Here is an 18,653-nt window from a genome sequence, read left to right on the forward strand (position 1 = left end):
CCATTGCTAAGACGAGTTAGCAAGGAGTTCTCTCTTTGTTAAATCCGCTCCACATCGGGCTTCTTTTGTTCCAGTATCTCTTCGTGGCATTGGACGCTCTGGGTACGCACTCCTCAGAGGGCCTTCTGCCTTGGACTTCTCCTGACCCGATCCTCAGGTTTCCTCTCCTGGAACTTCCTCGAGTGAGTACCTTCTTCATCTTCCTATGATACCAACATTGCTGGACTCTCCATGGTGTGCCACGGGTCATTGGGTTTGGATGAGGACTCTACAAGCATTTTTTCCAATCTTCTGCTGGAGCCACCAGACCATACTTTCCATCCGGAAGAACTCTCACTCTCAAAATTAATTGAAAAGATGGGTACACCTTGGGAATCCATGTTCATAAAGATAAAGACCACTGCTCTGAGCTTTTAGGTCTTCTACAAATCCTTGCTACTCAGTCAGAGCCATATGATTCTTAATGCTCTGCAGATGAGAATGTGGGAAACACCATTTTCTGCTGTGCCAATAGTAAGAAAATTTCACCTAAAGTACAGGGTTCAACAGTCTCCAGGATTTGGTGTTGTGCAGTTGCTGCACCATTCAGTGGTATTTGAATCTGCGATGAAGAAAACAAACAAAAAAAAAAAAAGACTCGGATCCATTCCAATTCACTGCCGGGAAAAGACCATAGATTTCCAGACTATTTTGGCAAGAAGGTTTCAAACGTCCATGCTGACTACACACATTACTGTTCATTTATACATGGTGCAGCATATCCATGACTGCCTACAAAAAATGAAGCCTTTCCTTCAAATTTAGAAAGGCTCTATAAACTATCCTCAGCCCTTTTTTAATGTGGAAGAAGGTATTCGCCCCTTTTCATGTTCAGTCTATGAATCTTTTGTTTAAGTTTCTACAACTTCTGCATCATCCATTGGAGCATGTTGTATGGCATGGCATAGGGCCAGCAGCATTTGAGACGGCATGCATGAGAAATTATTGGACCTCCTCTGTCGGAAATACCCATTTTGGTGGCGCAGATAAAAGGCCAATTTATAGGTGTGCAATCTCTCTCGACAGGCTTTGAGCAGTCATCTGCACCACAATGACCTTTCTATCATTACAAGTGGCCTTAATTTCATAGGTGCCCCTCAGCCTCTTTCAACTGAACTTCATCCTCTTTCTACCAGGCCTAGTCAAAGAGAACAAGCCAAAACTGGTCTACCCTAAACCAGTGCCCAGTTTTTGCTTGCTTCATTCAATCCACAATCCTGTGTTCTAGTTGGGGGCAGAATCCAGCTTTTTGTGGTCAAATGGTGTTTTATCACCAAGAACCCTTGTGTTCTTCAAATAGTGTGCTTTGCATACTGCTTTCATTTCTCTTGACTACTGCTTCTCCCACATTGTTCTGTGCTTCAGCCAGATCCGTCCTATCTTTCACAACTAAGCCTGGAAGTTCAAACATTCTATGATAGCAGCAAGTGATAAAACCCTTGTCACAAGGTATACAGGGGTTTTACACCTAGTATTTCCTCAACCCCAATAAATCAGGAGGTTTGCAACCAATTCCGGATCTAAATCCTCTGAACAATCTCCTACTTCAAGTGAAATTTAAATTGAACTCCCTCAGCTCAATTCTTCCCCTATGCATTGAACCTCAAGGATGCTTACTTGAACATACTCATCCACTATTTGCATTGGTGCTACTTCGCATTTACCCACTACCAATTCAGTGCTCCCATTCAACCTTTCTACTGCCCCAGGAGTTTTCACCAAATGCCTGGCAATGGTAGCAGCATATATGTTGTGCCAGGGGATCCAAGTCTTCCCTTATCTGGATGACTGGTTGATAACAGCAAGATCTTGGGAGGTGGTGATTAGCTTTCTGCATGAGACAGTCTCCTTGTTGCAGAGCATACGTTTTCTGATAAACTTCAAAAAGTTGAATTTGGTGCTAGCCCAAAGACTAAAATTATAGGGTGTGGATAGACTCATTACAAGAGAGTTTTTCTACCCTTGGATCAAGCGACCATTATGCTCTCAGGTGTCTCACCATAAGAGTATTTTCAGTTTTTGGACTAGAAATTTGGAAGTTGGCTCCTCTCGATATCAGACAAGAGACTAACATTTCATAAAAGGTTGAAGGCATATCTGTTCCCATGTTTGAGTTAGTGCCATCTGGCGTTGTTCAGATGGATTGTTATCAGGAATTTTGTTTGTGTTTTTAATGTTTTATTGTATTTAATGTTATTTTTGTTGTTTTTATTATTGTTGTACACTGCACCAGTCAGATTTCTGGGTGTGTGGAATATAAGCATTTCATAATAATAAATTGATTTGAAAATCCTCTCCTCTCTATGATCAACAGTGAGATCTCTTCTAGTCATGCTGGGACACATGGCAGTGATTGTTCATGTGGTTCCACAAAGTCATATGCATTTATGATGCCTGCAATGGGGCCTGCATTCCCAGTGGGATCAACTAACCCAGCTTCTCTTCAGTGTGATCGATATTTTCCAGAACATGGCTCAGGATCTCAGGTGGTGGCTACAACCTAATGTCCTTCAAGAGGGTGTGCCTCTTCATCAGTTTCCTTATTGAATAATGTTAGCAACGGATGCCTCAACAAAGGGATGCAGAGCTCATTTCAGCTGTTGCCAAAATCTGGGCACTTGACACCCCAAAAAAAGTCAATTTCAAATCAGTCTATTCGAGTTGCGAGCAAAAAGAAATGCATTGATTGCTTCCCTAACCCTCTACAGGGCAAGAGCATCCGGATTCAGATCAATAGCTAGGTGGCCATGTGTTATGTCAATAAGCAAGGTGTTCATTGTCTCTCTGCCGGGAAGTACTCAGATCTGGTATTGGGTGACAAGAATCAGGCACTGCTGTATGCCTCCTATTTCCCAGGGATCTCTAACATGCTTGCAGATCATCTCAGCAGAATATGTTGTCCACACGAATGTTCTCTGGAACAATTTGTAGCAGACAAAATCTTCAAATTATGGTTTAATTATCAGTGGACCTGTTTGCCTCATAGGAGAAGAAGAAGATAAATCAAATTTTCTCAGTTCTTTCAAGCAAGTTAAGGCTAGCTCGGATGCTTTCCTCCTCGATTGAGGATCAAAAGTACATTTTTCCACTGATCCCATTCAGAGCCAGAACAGTGCAAAAAATTCTTCAGGATCATGCTCGACTGATCCTTGTAGCTCCAGCCTGACCCAGACAAGCATGGCATACATATCTTGTACTACTTTCCAGCAGTCCTCTCATTCCACTGGGAACAGAAGGGAATGGAACTCTTCATCATCCCAACTCACTACCCTTAACAGCCTGATGTTGAATGTTCAGTGATTGTGGATTTCAACTTTCCTTCAGAGATTATCAATATAGTAGTCTCATCTAGAAAGCTGTCAACTAGACTGAGTTACATCTTCAAATGGAACAAATGTTCTAAGTGGTGTCCACAGAATGCATTCAGCCCTTTCTCATGTCAGCCTCAGCATCTACTATAGTACCTTCTTCATCTTTCAAACTCAGGTCTTACCACTTCTTTGGTATGAGTGAACTCTTATTACAGTAGATAGCAAATCCATATCCACTCATCTGTTAATACCTAGATCTATGAAAGCACTGTTGCGCATCAAACTCCCAATGCAAAAACCTCTTGTATTGTAGGATCTCAGTGTGTTTTTTTTCCCAGCTAAAGAAGCCTCTGAGCTTCTGGAATTGGCCTCACTAAATGTTTTACTTCGAGGGTGATTTTTCTAATTGCGATCACTTAAGCTAGAAGAGTCAGCAAACTCAAAACTCTTGTTCACTATTCTCCATACCTGAATTTTTTTTTCAGCATAGGGTGATTCTCACAGGACAAGCAGGATGGTAGTCCTCACATAAGGGTGACATCACAGGATGGAGCCCAATCACGGAACACTTTTGTCAAAGTTTCCAGAACTTTAACTGGCCCCTACTGGGCATGCCCAGCATGGCACTAACCCTGCAGCCAGCAGGGGTCCCCCTTCAGTCTTCTTTTTTCCGCGCAGCAGTAGCCTTGCGGGTAAGGAGCTCTGCAGAGATTCCTGACAGGAATTTTTCTCATGCGATTACTCAAAGTTAATTTGCACCACAGGGGTCCCTTCTTCAACATTTTCAAGCCGCGGTACCCCGGTAAGTTTTTTACCCGTTCTCCGTCGATTACTGTCGAGTTTGGCCCTCGCGGCCTACTGGCCGTCGACCGTACCACAGCTCAATTTTTTCCATGGTGTCGGGGTTCTGTCGGTGCCCGGACAGTAATCGCACCATGTCCATCACAGACCCCCATAAAGTCTGTGTAATGTGTCGTGGACGAGAGCACAATGTCTTGACCTGCACCAAATGTGCCCTAATAACACCAAAAGGTCACAAGGCCAGAATGGAGAAGATGGAACTTCTCTTCCGTGCTCAAATCCCGACTCCATCCATTGCATGATGTCGTCGGAACCGGCTCATTCAACTTTGCGCCAGCATCGTCCCCTGGCCGGTGACCGTCTGGCATTGACGACATCTTGGCCTTCGACACCCTCTACTCCCCCTCAGGACCGAGGGGATTGTAGAGACAAACATCGCCATCGACTTCGAAAGTCTCGGACCTTCGAGGGAGAGAAATCATCGACCTTGCCATCGTCCGAGCCACCGTTGAAGAAACCCTGTACAGAAAAGGCACCGACCTTTTCGGCGACCGGGTCACCGAGGCAACCCTCACCTGACAGGGTATCGGGAGCCGCGACTCCGCCTTTAATGGTGGTCCCTCCGGCTACGCCTCTGCCTCCTTCTTCTGTTCCGGAGCCGGGGCTGCTTGTTCCAGGTCTCCGAGAAGAACTGGACCGGATGGTTTAGGAGGCCATTGACAAGGCGATGCAACGACTCCAGGTTCCTCCGGCACCGACACTGGTACCGATTGTGGAACTGCCCACCGACCTGATTCCGGCAGCGTTGGCACCGCTGCTTTCCAGGATGGAAGCGCTCATTGCCGCTTTTCCACCGATGGACCCTGGGTCGCCGATGGCTCCGGTGCTCTCCCCGCTTATGCTGTCATCAGGAGGAGAAACACCGTTCCGCATCCCTCCATTGGGCGTTCTACCTCAGCCATCGATGCCAATATGTCCATTGCCACAGGTCCAACCATCGGTGCCGATACGCCCGTCGGCGCCACCGAGCCATCCCTCGATGCCTGCGCCGGTGCCTTCGATGCCTTCATCGATGCCTCCAATTATTCCTTCGATTCCTTCAGAGCCTAGACCAGGACCCTCGGGTATCCCACCACCCCGTCCTCCTCTAGTTCCTAGAGGGGCAGGTGCTGATCCCTATGATACCTGGACTGATGATTCCTCCCCAGACACCGATGATTTGCCTTCACCACTTCACCCACTGAAAGTAGAAAGCGTTCTCCTCCAGAGGACCTTTCCTTTATACATTTTGTGAAGGAAATGTCTGAATTGGTTCCCTTCCAATTACAGACTGAACAGGATGATAGACATCAGATGATGGAGTTGCTACAATTCCCGGATGCTCCCAAGGAAATAACCTCCATCCCTGTCCACCAGGTTCTTCTGGATCTCCTCAAGAAGAACTGGGAACATCCTGGCTCCATTGCTCCAGTCCACAGAAAAGCTGACACTACCTATTTGGTGCAGTCAGCTCCGGGTTTTCAGAAAACTCAATTGGATCACCAATCTGTAGTGGTAGAATCTGCATAGAAAAGAGCAAAGAGATCAAAGCCTCACACTTCTTTTCCCCCTGGCAAGGAACAGAAGTTTCTAGATGCCATTGGTTGCCGTGTCTTCCAAGGATCAATGCTCATCTCCCAAATTGCCGCTTAGCTCTATATGACCCAATATAATAGGGTCATTTTTAAGCAGATACAAGATTTCACAGATTCCCTGCCTCAGAAATTTCAAGATCAGCTCCAAACACTAGTAAACAAGGGTTTTGAGGTCAGCCAGCATGAGATCAGATCATCTTACGATATATTTGACACTGCTTCTAGGGTATCTGCAGCCGCTATTTCAGTAAGGAGATGGGCCTGGCTCAAGTCTTCCGATCTTCGCCCTGAGGTACAAGACAGGTTATCCGACCTACCCTGTGTAGGAGATAATCTGTTTGGCGAACAGATTCAACGGACGGTGGTGGAACTTAAGGACCATCATGAGACCCTAAGACAGCTCTCTCTGATGCCTTCTGACTACTCTTCAAAACAGCCCTTCCGAAAGGACTCTAAGAAGTCATTCTTCCACCCAAAGAAGTCCTACCCGCCACCAACCAGATCCCGTTCCATGAGACCTTTTCAAAAAGCCCAGTCTCGTCAGACACGGAAACAAAAACTGCAAGCAGCTCCTCAACCGGGTCCTGCTTCAGGTTTTTGACTTCTACCTAGAGAGCAGCAGCCAGCTTCCATTGCCTCACATATTAGTGGGAGGTCGACTGTGCCACTTCAACAACATATGGCACTTAATCACCTCAGACCAATGGGTTCTGGCGATAATTACTCAGGGTTACTATCTGAACTTTCTCTCCGTGCCACCAGACTCCCTACCTCTACCGACATGGAGAACATCCGATCACTCCCTCCTTCTCCAGTCCAAGGCAATAGAACCGTACCCTACTCTCAGCACGGCCTAGGATTCTATTCCCGGTACTTTCTAACCACCAAAAAATCGGGAGGCATTCGTCCTATTCTGGACCTACGGGCCCTCAAGTACCTCCAGCGAGAGAAATTCAAAATGGTAACCTTAGGCTCACTTCTTCCTCTTTTACAAAGAGGAGACTGGCTCTGCTCTCTGGACCTCCAGGACGCATACACTCATATTGCAATAACTCCATCTCATCGCAAATACCTGAAGTTTCTAGTAGGCCCCAAGTACTATCAGTACCGAGTGCTTCCATTCGGTCTAGCGTCTGCGCCACGAGTCTTCACAAAATGCCTCGTAGTAGTTGCAGCCTTCCTTAGGACTCAAGGTGTTCACGTCTACCCCTATCTAGATGATTGGTTAATCAGGGCTGCTACTCAGCAAGCTGCTCTGTTGTCCCTCAATCTAACTTTACACACTCTACTTTCATTAGGAATTCTCGTCAACTATGACAAATCCTATTTATTTATTTATTTATTTATTTATTTAGTGATTTTTTTATATACCGCGGCACGTTAAAAACATCACCTCGGTTTACAATAAACAATAATTCAGCAACAGGCTTTACAGAGAAAAGAATAGTCCCATCTCAAACCTTGTCGTTCATTGGGGCAGACTTGGACACCTTGCAGGCAAAGACTTTTCTGCCTCTACAGTGAGCTCTCACCCTCGTGTCTTTTGCACACCAACTGCAGTCTCAACACTCCGTGACTGCACACCACTGGATGATGACACACAAGTGTAATGGCAAGTTCATCCTACTATGTAAAATCATGGTAAAAGCAAATTTGCTTTTACCTATGCAACTGGCTTTCAGAATTGCCCTGTAAATGTTTCTACTTTGTAGGGTTATGATGATCTTTAAGATTTTATGATAAATCACAAGAAGTGATTGTGGCTAGAATTTTATTGTCTCTGGTCCTTAGATAGTTGTGTTAAGATCTAATTTAAAAACACACTTGACACACATTTTATTTTCTTGTTAATTGTTTCATCCTATCTCCTGCATTTTCTAATTAACATACCTGTATGGCAACTAGTTCTGACAAGCATTTCAAATGACGACTGTGAACTTATGGGCTGAGCTTGGGGAAGAAAGCAACTAAAATATTTATTATATTTTTGTCCCTGCTATTGTAGATGGTGCAATTAAAAAGGCTTCGTTACAGAGACAGCAGTCTGTTCCACATCAGCCAGTGGTTCCAGCAGATGAGCATACCAGTGGCTCTCCTGTATTAACAGAAAGAGAGGCATTTCGAATGGATAAATTTAAGCTACTTCTTGCTGGTCCCAATACAGATCTTGGTAAGTCTTCTAAAGAAATATTCCCGTAGACTAATTTTGTCTGTAGTATGTACAGTAGTACTGCAAATAATTTGTGACATTGCTCATATAGTATAGTGGTCACTTAAGAAAATTGAGTAACCTGCATTGTTAGAGCATCAGATACAAACCCATAAACACACCAGTGGAAAAGCACTTCTCTCATCCCAGACAGAATATAGAAGAAATGATGATGGCAATCAGTAAATAACTTAAAATCATAGAGGGCAAAAAAACATGGGAATTTAAAGTTAAGCAGCTTTTTGGTGCACTGGACAAGGGCCTAAACAGATGATAAAATAATGTATCTACTATTACCCAAAATAAAATATCTTCTTCCTATAGACTTTAGAATTCAATCTTGGCACTATTCTAAATAATAAACAAGTTGCATCTTCTTTGACCCTATGATAGCTTTGACCTATGTGGAATAGGACCTACATAGCATCTTTTCAGGTTGACATTTATATATCTTCAACTTCTTTCTTTAATCATTAAAATGCTTTCACAATCTGTACTATCCTTCCCAATTCTTTCACTTCCAAAACCTGACCTGTGAAATGGAACATAGGTTTGAAAGCTTGCATCTTAAAATATTCGTTAACCTAATAATATTATTTTGTTTTTTTCTTTTAACAAATTTTATTTGACTTAGCATAGATGGTCTAGTACATCACTGCATTCAGATTCCAGAAAATTGCTTAACATTGTAAATCAAATATAACTGATAAAAGCAGCAAAGGTTGTGGTATTCTAGCACAAAGCTGTCTCAGAAGCCCCTGAAGGCTTGGCTAGGACCCTGTACACGGCAGTGACTGAAAGGCTGCTGATACTAAATAGTTGGTTTCATGGTTCAGAGGGACATGAAACTAAAGAAGGCAAAGGTACCTCCATTAGAGACTGCTGTTGGAAACGCAACAACTGCAGAATAAACGCTGGCTGTCTTTTATCCGAATCTTATCCAAACTGCAGACAAGGAAGACAGTGGCTGAACTTCCGCATGCATAAAAATTTGAAATCTGCAGTATATTTCTTGTGGGCCTGGCCATGACTTGTTCATTTGTGGTTTATCTTAATTAACTGTGTGTTAAATATGTTGTAGAATTAGGAAACTCATGGGACATATTAGGTAACATTTTGGGCTATATTTATCAAAAATGCTACCATTCTATGTGATGAGGCATATTTACTAATGTGTGTTAATGTGTGACACAGTTCGATAAATATATACCTTTGTTTGCTGTAGAAGGAAGGATATAAAATATCCTATAGCTGGACATTTTATTGAATGTCATAGTAAGGGGCAGGGGGATGTTTTAATAGTTTCAGTTTCTGTTCCTTGGCAATAATTTAAAATTCAGATAGGGTGGTAACAAGCTACTCTTACAAAGGGAAGGCTATTGGATTTTTTTTAATTTGCTTTAAAGAATAAACAGTTATACTGCAAATCTTAAAGAACATTCAGATAGTGTGCAGAAATACTCCTTAGGAAAATACATGACAGGCAATGAGTCCATGATATAATTCAAGTCTATATGCAAAGGAGAGAGGAGAGAAAGACCAAATAAAATAGTGATAACAGAAAGAGAAATAAAAATGCCAGTGCTCCTAATCAAACTAAATAACCCAAAACAGACAGTAGGAAAAATCTTAAACTTTAGAAACTTTTATCACGTAGGAATTTTTTTTAGATGATCAGGATCATAAAACATATACTTCTTGCCCAGAAAATGAGTGATACGTTTTTAAGGAAACGAGAAAGAAAACCACCTAAATACTTGTAACCTATGACTTAAGCTCCATAAAGCATTTCCTAGTGATCTGAATCGATGTGGAAAAATCCATTGGATTTTTAAACCTATTTGTTTCCAGGGCTGTTGTTGATGGGGGGTCCTTAAATAAGAAAAACATATATGATGAAAAATTGTAAAATAAATACTAATTATTTGTATTTTTGTGTACATTAGATAAACATTTAAATGTAAACAATAATTATATGCTGTTTAGTCATTTTTCTAAATTGTAATTGATGTTTTTATTTAATTGGATTAATGATATTTCTATTTAGTTTTTATTAAATTTATTTCTTGTCTATAATTCTTCTAAGGAATTAATTTGCTCCTGATGGGTGCATATGTGTAAAATGTAATTTTTTGTTAATACAGTTTAAATATTTGTAATAAATTGCTTGGTATCCCTTTTAAATCAAATATAACACAACAGTGCACATGTCAAGGGATTTCGTTACACACTGTCGATGTATGTGACATGAGGTCAAAGGCTAAATGCATGATTTTCCTAGCGTGTAGCAGATGGACTCAGGACCAATGGGTATAGTGTACTCCTGATAGCAGTTGGGAGACGGAGTCAGATTTCAATCTGTCGTCAGCCTTCATATACCCATGCAGGAAGCTCTGCTCTTCAGTATTTCTCAGTCTCGTTAGCAGTTCGGGACTATACACACGCTTGCACAGCGTTAGAAAATCCAAACCAAAGAAGAAAGAAAATCTTATCTCTACAAGATGAGCCCCGCTCTCCTGCGGTGATACCTAAGGGTCCCTCCCCCAGTTGAGAATTCCTGATGTGATTTCCGAGATCTCTCAGAGGTAAGCCTCTGTCTGGAGGCCGGTTCCCGGCGTGGACTTAGCCCCCAGAGTGGCTGAGAGGCAGCGGGTGCAATACCAAGCGCGGCGGTGAAGGTATTTTCCCTCTCCCCCTGCAGCCGTAGACCGCCCGGCACGAGACCGGGAAGCATCGAGACAAGGTAAGGTAGAAAACTTTCTTAAAGTCTCCGGTCTCCGAGGCTCGATTAGCCGCACAGATCATCCTTCCCGCGTCTGTTCTGTCGGGTTGAGCAGCCCCGTCCAGGCTAGACCCTGATCTGGTGCAAGGGTCCTCCCACGTGGAGACCCTCTGGAGGGGGCCGCCATCTTTCCCAAGTGGTTGTCGGCGCCATTTCCCCCCTTGATCGCCGTATTGCCCGCACAACTGAGCCGTGCGCACAACGGCGCGCTCATCTGTGCCGGGCGCACAACGACGCGCTCAATGGTGCTGGGCACACAAATAGGCCCGTGCGCACAGCGGCACGCACATTTTCTAAATCCTGCACGCACAGCGTCGGTGCACCCGGAGCGCACAACTAAGCCTCCCAGCGCGCGCACAGACTAATTTTTAAGGCACTCCATGCGCACAAACCATGGCACCGCCGGCCAAGAAAACCAAGGGACAAGCTCTCTGCCCAGCCTGCCACCTGAGACCTGCGCAACCCGAAGTGGCTGCTGCCCTGTGCCTACAGTGCAAAGAGGCTCAGGGGGAACCGAGGCAAAGCCCCCCTCTGCCAGTAGAGGAATCTGACTCCACCAATGATAGTACCCCAGACCTCTTTATCTCCAGCTCGACCCCTCCTCAGATGGGCCCCTCGGGGAACGCTGCTGGACTCAATATAGACCCAGGAAACTTTTCCTGGGTGGAATTCTTCAAAGGGCTGCAAACCTTTGTCCAGGCATAATCTGTGCCACCGGTGACACAGCCACAGTCTCCACCAGAAGACCAAAACCTTCCAGGCCCCTTGCGGCCTCCCCGAGACATGCCTCCTCCGGACAAAAGCCTTTCCTTAGGGGACACAGACACCTCGGAGGAAGAGCCAGACTTCCTGGAGGAAGGGGAAATCCCTCCAGGAACGGAACCATACCGAACCATGATACGTTTCTTCTCCAAAGTCGAGTTATCAGATCTCGTGTCTTTGAGCCTGAAGACGCTGGCTATCCCAGGCACAAGCACCGCAGCGGAGCCAAAGACAAACCCTGTTTTGGTCGGGCTTCATCAGGCCTCATGCCATTTCCCAGTGCTGCAGGCCATCCAACAACTGATTGACCTGGAATGGAATGCCCCGGAGGCCAGCTTCAAAGGAGGATGGGCCCTAAAAGCCCTATACCCCCTGGAACCCTCAGCCAAAGAACTGCTGGGGTTCCCCGAAGTGGACACCATGGTCTGCGCTGTCTTAAAGCGCACTACCATTCCAGTCAAAGGAGGAGCTGCACTCAAGGATGCCCAGGACAGACGTCAGGAATCCATCCTTAAACAGTCATTTGATGTTGCAGCTATGTCCCTGCAGATCGCTGCCTGCTGCGCCGTGGTGACACATGCCTGCTTGTCGCTGTCCAGGGACTCAACCATGTCCGTCGAAACATTAGAACTGGCGATATCTTTCCTCATGGATGCGACCTGGTGCGCACCTCAGCCAGGGGCGTCTCATCCATAGTGGCAGCCAGAAGGCAACTCTGGCTCCAAAGTTGGTCAGCCGACGTGACTTCCAAGATGAAACTCATGAGAATGCCCTTTAAAGGAGCCCTCCTGTTCAGAAGCAAACTGGAGAAGTTAACCGACAAATGGGGTGAATCCCCAGTACCTCGGTTACCAGAGGACAGGATCAAAAGAAACCAAGACCCCTCTCCCCGAAGATCCAAGGGCAGAGGATCCCAGCGTTTTAGACCATACAAAAACACATACCAAGCACCTTGTCCCGCAGGCAGGGACCAGCCCTTTCGGAACAGACACAACAAGAGGGGAGCCGGCTCAGGCCCAGGCCCCAGCTGCACCCCACAATGAGAATCAACAGACACATCCACAGGAAGAAGCCACGGGGGGGAGGCTTGCCCTATTCTACCAAAGATGGGTCGAGATAACATCGGACAAGTGGGTTCTAACCATCATTCGAGAGGGATACTACCTGGACCTCCACAGTATCCCTCCAGACAAATTTGTGAAATCACCGTGCCGCTCCCCGCTCCAAGAGGACGGCAGTGGAAACCACACTGACAAAAGTACTCGCCCTAAGAGCTATAACAGCGGTGCCCACGCACCAACAAAGTACTGGGCACTATTCCATCTATTTTAGTGTCCTCAAGAAAGAGGGAACGTTCCGGCCCATCTTTGATCTCAAGTCCGTCAATCGCTATCTGAGGGTACCACACTTCCGCATGGAAACCCTACGCTCGGTCATAAGGGCAGTAAAGCCGGGAGAATTCCTGACCTTTCTGGATCTGTCAGAAGCCTATCTCCACATCCCGGTCCATCACGACCATCAGCGCTTTCTATGCTTCGTGATATTGGACCATCGCTACCAGTTCCGGGCGTTACCCTTCGGACTAGCTACTGCCCCTTGGACGTTCACCAAAATCATGGTTGTAGTGGCGGTGACACTGAGGAAAGAAGAATCCTCGTACATCCAAATCTGGATGATTGGCTGATCAGGGCAAAATCTCCAGAGGAAAGTCACCAGTGGTCAAGAATCTACTGCAGAATCTCAAGTGGATCTTCAACACAACCAAGAGCTGCCTGCAGCCCTCCCAATCACTAGAATACCTGGGAGTCTGGTTAGACACCAAACAAGACAAGGTCGTTCTTCCCCCTACAAGGAGAAGGAAACTGATGGACCAATTGCGAAACCTGTTGATCTGTTTTCACCCCAAGGTATGGGACTACCTCCAAGTCTTCGGCCTCATGACATCAACACTAGACGTCATCCCATGGGCAAGGGCCCACATGCGACCACTACAACGTTCCCTACTGTTGCGATGGAACCCGATGTTCCAGAACTACTCCGTTCGCCTCCAGCTACCGGCAGAGGTGCAGACCCAGCTCCAATGGTGGCTACAAGAAGACCATCTGAGCAAGGGAGTAAGGCTATCCCCTCCGACCTGGGTCTTGCTCACCACGGATGCGAGCCTATGAGGGTGGGGAGCCCACTGCCAGGAACTGACGGCCTAGGGGCAATGGGACAAGGAAGAGTCGGGATGGAACATCAACCGACTGGAAGCCTGGGCAGTCAAACTAGCCTGCCTTCGATTCAGTCACAGACTCCGGGGCAAATCTGTCAGAGTCATGTCGGACAATGCAACAACATTTGCTTACATCAACTGCCAGGGAGGAACCAGAAACCAACAGGTGTCTCTGGAAATAGACCCCCTAATGGCGTGGGCGGAAGCAATCCTACAAGGGATCTCAGCCGCCTACATCATGGGAAAAGACAACATCACTGCGGATCACCTCAGCAGAGAGAGTCTAGACCCAGGGGAATGGATGCTGTCGACCACAGCCTTCCACTTAATAGTAAACCGCTGGGGAACACCAGCCATTGATCTTCTGGCAATCCGGTCCAACTCCCAAGTTCCCAAGTTCTTCAGCTGCAGATGAGAACCACAATCCCAGAGAATTGATGCCCTCGTCCAGACCTGGCCACAGGAAGACCTGCTGTACGCCTTTCCCCCATGGCCACTACTGGGCGGGATCATCTGCAGGATAGAACACCACCGGAGGCTGGTACTTCTAGTGGACCCAGACTGGCCAAGAAGGCCATGATACGCAGACATGCGAAGACTTCTGGCGGGGAACCCTCTGTGTCTACCCCCACAGAGGGACCTCCTCCAGCAAGGACCGATCCTCCATGAAGACCCAACTCGATTCTCTCTTATGGTCTGGCCATTGAGAGGACCCGCCTGAAAAAGAGCAGATACTCGGGGGCAGTGATTGACACCTTGCTCCGAGCACGCAAGTTTTCCACATCTCTAACTTACATACGAATATGGAGAATATTCAAAGCCTGGTGTGAGGACCGTGACATTCTTCCGCGGACAGTCAGAATCCCCATGATCCTGGAATTTATGCAGGATGGCTTGAAGAATGGGGTTGTCTCTCAACTCCATCAAGGTTCAGTTGACTGTGCTGGTCTGCTTCAGAGCCAAAGTGGACGGCATCAGTCTATCTTCCCATCCAGACGTTTCCCCTTTCCTGAGAGGGGTCAAGCAAATCCGACCACCACTAAAGTGGCTGGTGCCCCTATGGAATCTCAATCTAGTACTTGACTTCCTGGCGGGAGCTTCTTTCAGACCTACACGCGGTCTGCCCCTACGGCTCCTGAGCTTGAAGACTGCATTCCTAGTGCAATATGTTCAGCCCGTCACATCTCCGAACTTCAAGCACTATACTGTCGGGAACTGTTCCTTAGATTCACACTGGGATCCATACAGCACCACACTGTCCCCTCCTTCCTTCCAAAGGTGGTTTCTCATTTCCATCTAAACCAAACTATCTGGTTTCTCATTTCCATCTAAACCAAACCATCTCCAGACGAGTATAAGGACTCGGAAGACTCATGCCTTCTTCGCCATCTTAACATCGGCAGACTCCTAGTCCGATACCTGGAAAGATCGGAATCTGTACGGAAGACGGACCACCTATTCGTCCATCACAGCAGGAAGAAACAAGGGGAAGCGGCCTCGCGAGCAACCATAGCCCGCTGGATCAAAGAAGTAATCAAGGCGGCCTACGTAGAGGCAGGAAAGCCTCCACCTCTACAAGTCAAGGCCCATTCCACAAGGGCCCAGGCAGTATCCTGGGCAGAAACCAAGATGCTGTCACCCGCTGAGATCTGTCGGGCGACGACGTGGTCCTCCATTTACACCTTCTCAAGGTTCTACTGCCTGGATGTTCAGTCCTGGGAGGACAGAGCATTTGCAAGGGCAGTACTAAGTGGGCCACGGGCCGCCTCCCACCCGGTTCGGGAGTAGCTTTTGTATATCCCATTGGTCCTGAGTCCATCTGCTACATTCTAGGAAATGGAGAAATTACTTACCTGATAGACAGATGGACTCAGCATCCCGCCCACGGCTGCCCCATGTTGCGTCCGTCAATCTCAGACTGCTTCAACCTTTGTGCTTCACCTTTCTCTCTGCTCTCCCCTCTAGCCTTGGGAAGATAGCTACTGCCGCGTCTGCAAGCCACTCTCTCCGGTGTCCCTAGAACAGCTATGGCAAAGCCTCACGCCATGTTTCTGCTAAGGGCCTCCTAGGGTGCGCGCACGCCACCCACGTCTTTATCCACGTCATGATGGGAACCTCAGGGGCATCCCCCACGAGTGACGTCACGCCATCCGGGTATTTAGCCTGCCCTTGTTTGCTAGCTAATCGAGTTAGCAAGGATCGTGATACAGATCGTGAATGGATGGAAAGCCTCCGGTCTGAGCTACTCTGCTGCTTCCTTGCTGCCGCTGGAAGCTCTCTCTGCCCTTCGGGGTATTTCTCTAACCTGGGTACCCGCTCCTCGGGGGCCCCTTGCTTTCTTTCAGGTGTCTATCTGGGATCAGGTACTCTCTCCTCGAGGGCCTGCTCTCCCTGGCTCGTTGCCTGTAAACAACTACTTCTGCCTGCTGGGATTTCCACCTATACAGCTACCATTTAGTGAGTAATCTAACATTGTCAGTCTGTCTCATCTACAGCTCTGTTGCAGTGGGAACCTGCTACTGGATCTCCCTATACCATCTCTGTGAGACGGGTCCCCTCTGCCGAGGGTCCCTGGACTGCTACCTCTGGATCACCTCACTACTGCCACCTCTGGTGGTACATCTCAGCTGTATAATAAGACAATATCTGTGTTTGCGTGTCTCGAGTCTAGCCTAGTACTGTGGTCCCTCATGAGGCTCCTCCCCGTGGGCGTGGTCATCTCCACAGTACCTACAAATCCACTTAAACACCTCAAAACCATAACATCCCAAAATCCGGAAACCTCTGGTGACAATCCCCAAGAGCAAGACAAGCATGGGTAAGCAAGACTTTACCTCTAATTTAAGACACTCATAGTTGCCGGGTGTCAGCATTTTTCGGTTGAGTACACTGGCAGTCTCCAGTTGGAAATAAGTTCAACCAGTCCAAGTTAATCAAGTTAGCCAAATTAATCAAGTTATTAAAACACACATATATCCACAATTGCTTTTCGAGGAGAATACTGAAGAGCAGAGCTTCCTGCACGGGTATATGTAGGCTGACGTCAGATTGAAATCTGACTTCGTCTCCCAACTGCTATCAGGAGTACACTGTGCCCATTGGTCCTGAGTCCATCTGTCTACACTAAGGAAAATGAAATTATCAGGTAAGTAATTCAGTGTTGCCAACCTTGCTTATTTACCGCAAGATTGGACTTCTTTTTCTAGTCAATCGCGGTTTTTTTTTTCCCAATCGCGGGTTGCTTGTAATTGGGCTATTTTTTCTGCCAGTTGCGTTTTTTTTGGGTTTGTTGGGCGGGACTTGTGCTCTGATGTTACAGTGATTGGCTGCTGCTGCGATGAAGCCTGTCCATAGCAGGCGCACACTATATTGCAGCAGTAAGCCAATCAGAGCTGCAAACCTTCACGAGCACGTGTGTGGGCAGACCCAGCACTGTCCAGCACGGCATGCACAAGCATCCCACGTGGGCAGACGTGGAAGGCCAGCAGCACGGCATTGCAGCACAGCAGCAAGCAACAGAGAAGGAATCTTCAGACTGCAGCTATAGCCAGGTATCAGGAGGGGAGGAATTAGTATGTTGGGAGGGGGGAATGAGAATGTGGAGGCCAGAGATGTGCTCGGAGGGGGTAATGAGAGTGTGGGGGCCAGAGATGTGCTCAGAGGGGGTAATGAGTGTGGGGGCCAGAGATGTGCTTGAAGGGGTTAGGGAGGGGGGAATGAGAGTGTGGGAGCCAGAGATGTGGTGGGGAGGGGGGAATCAATATGTGGGGTGCCAGGGATGTGCTCGGAGGGGGTGGGGAGGGGGGAATCAGTGTATGGGGGGCTAGGGATGTGCTCGGAGGGGTTAGGGAGGGGAGAATAAATGTGTGAGGGGCCAGAGATGTGCACGGAGGGGGTAGGGAGGGGGAAATCAGTGTGAGGGGGGCCAGGGACGTGCTTGGAGGGGGGAATGAGCATGAGTGAATTGAAGACGTGTTTGTAGGGGGTGGGAGAGGGGAATGAGTGTGTGAGGGCCAGGGATGTGCTCGGAGGGGTTAGGGAGGGGATAATGAGAGTGTGGGGACTAGAGATGTGCTCGGAGGGGTTAGGGAGGGGGGGAATGAGTGTGGGGGGCCAGAGATGTGGTGGGGAGTGGGGAATCAATGTGTGGGGGGCCAGGGATGTGCTCGGAGGGGGTAGGGAGGGGGGAATCAGTGTGTGGGGGGGCCAGAGATGAGCTCGGAGGGGTTAGGGAGGGGGGAATGAGTGTGGAAGGCCAGAGATGTGCTCGGAGGGGGTAGGGAGGGGGGAATCAGTGTGTGGGGGGCCAGGGATGTGCACGGAGGGGGTGGGGAGGGGGTAATGAGAGTGTGGGGGCCAGAGATGTGCTTGGAGGGAGGAATCAGTGTGTGTGGGGGCCAGAGATGTGCTTGGAGGGGGTAGGGAGGGGCGAATCTGTGTGTGGGGGGCCAGGGATGTGCTCGGAGGGGGGGGGGGGAGTCTGTGTGTGTGTGGGGGGGGGGCAGGGATGTGCTTGGAGGGGGGGAATGAGCATGAGGGAATTTGCTGTACCAGCTTCTTGCCAGGTAGTAATATGCTGAAGCGATTCAACAAAAATATGTATGGTGACAATGCTGACAATATAGAGAATGATAAACTGGCTGTTATCACTAATTGTCAGACCTTGTTTTAGTTAACTGTGAGAGCCACAACAATTTATTACAATAAAGTCAGCTGTTTTGTGTGCATTACAAAAGTATTTCAAGCATTAAATGCTATAAAAAGTTTCAATCTCACGTGTTTTGGGCTTGTTTTTTTTGGAAAAAAGTGCTTGTTCTTTCATGAAAACGTGGCAACCCTGTAAGTAATTTCTCCATTAATGTAACTGTGAAATAGCCATGAGTATCCAAAGACCTGTGAG

At 47.3% G+C, this 18,653-nt stretch overlaps 1 protein-coding gene across 7 annotated transcripts in view; it reads left to right on the forward strand.

Annotated features, from left to right (window-relative positions):
- The window catches only part of TBC1D22A (TBC1 domain family member 22A), a 970,480-nt gene that overhangs the window by 75,966 nt on the left and 875,861 nt on the right, over window positions 1–18,653 (forward strand). For all 7 annotated transcript variants that reach the window (XR_003858779.1, XM_029617102.1, XM_029617099.1 and 4 more), the window contains exon 5: window positions 7,791–7,955. Coding sequence is in view for 6 of the 7 variants with exons in the window: in XM_029617102.1 (XP_029472962.1) it covers window positions 7,791–7,955 (165 nt within the window). In the remaining variant the exon portion in view is untranslated. The remainder of the gene's footprint in view (window positions 1–7,790; window positions 7,956–18,653) is intronic.

The sequence above is a fragment of the Rhinatrema bivittatum genome, chromosome 9, assembly GCF_901001135.1.
Source record: "Rhinatrema bivittatum chromosome 9, aRhiBiv1.1, whole genome shotgun sequence".
NCBI classification, from domain to species: domain Eukaryota; kingdom Metazoa; phylum Chordata; class Amphibia; order Gymnophiona; family Rhinatrematidae; genus Rhinatrema; species Rhinatrema bivittatum.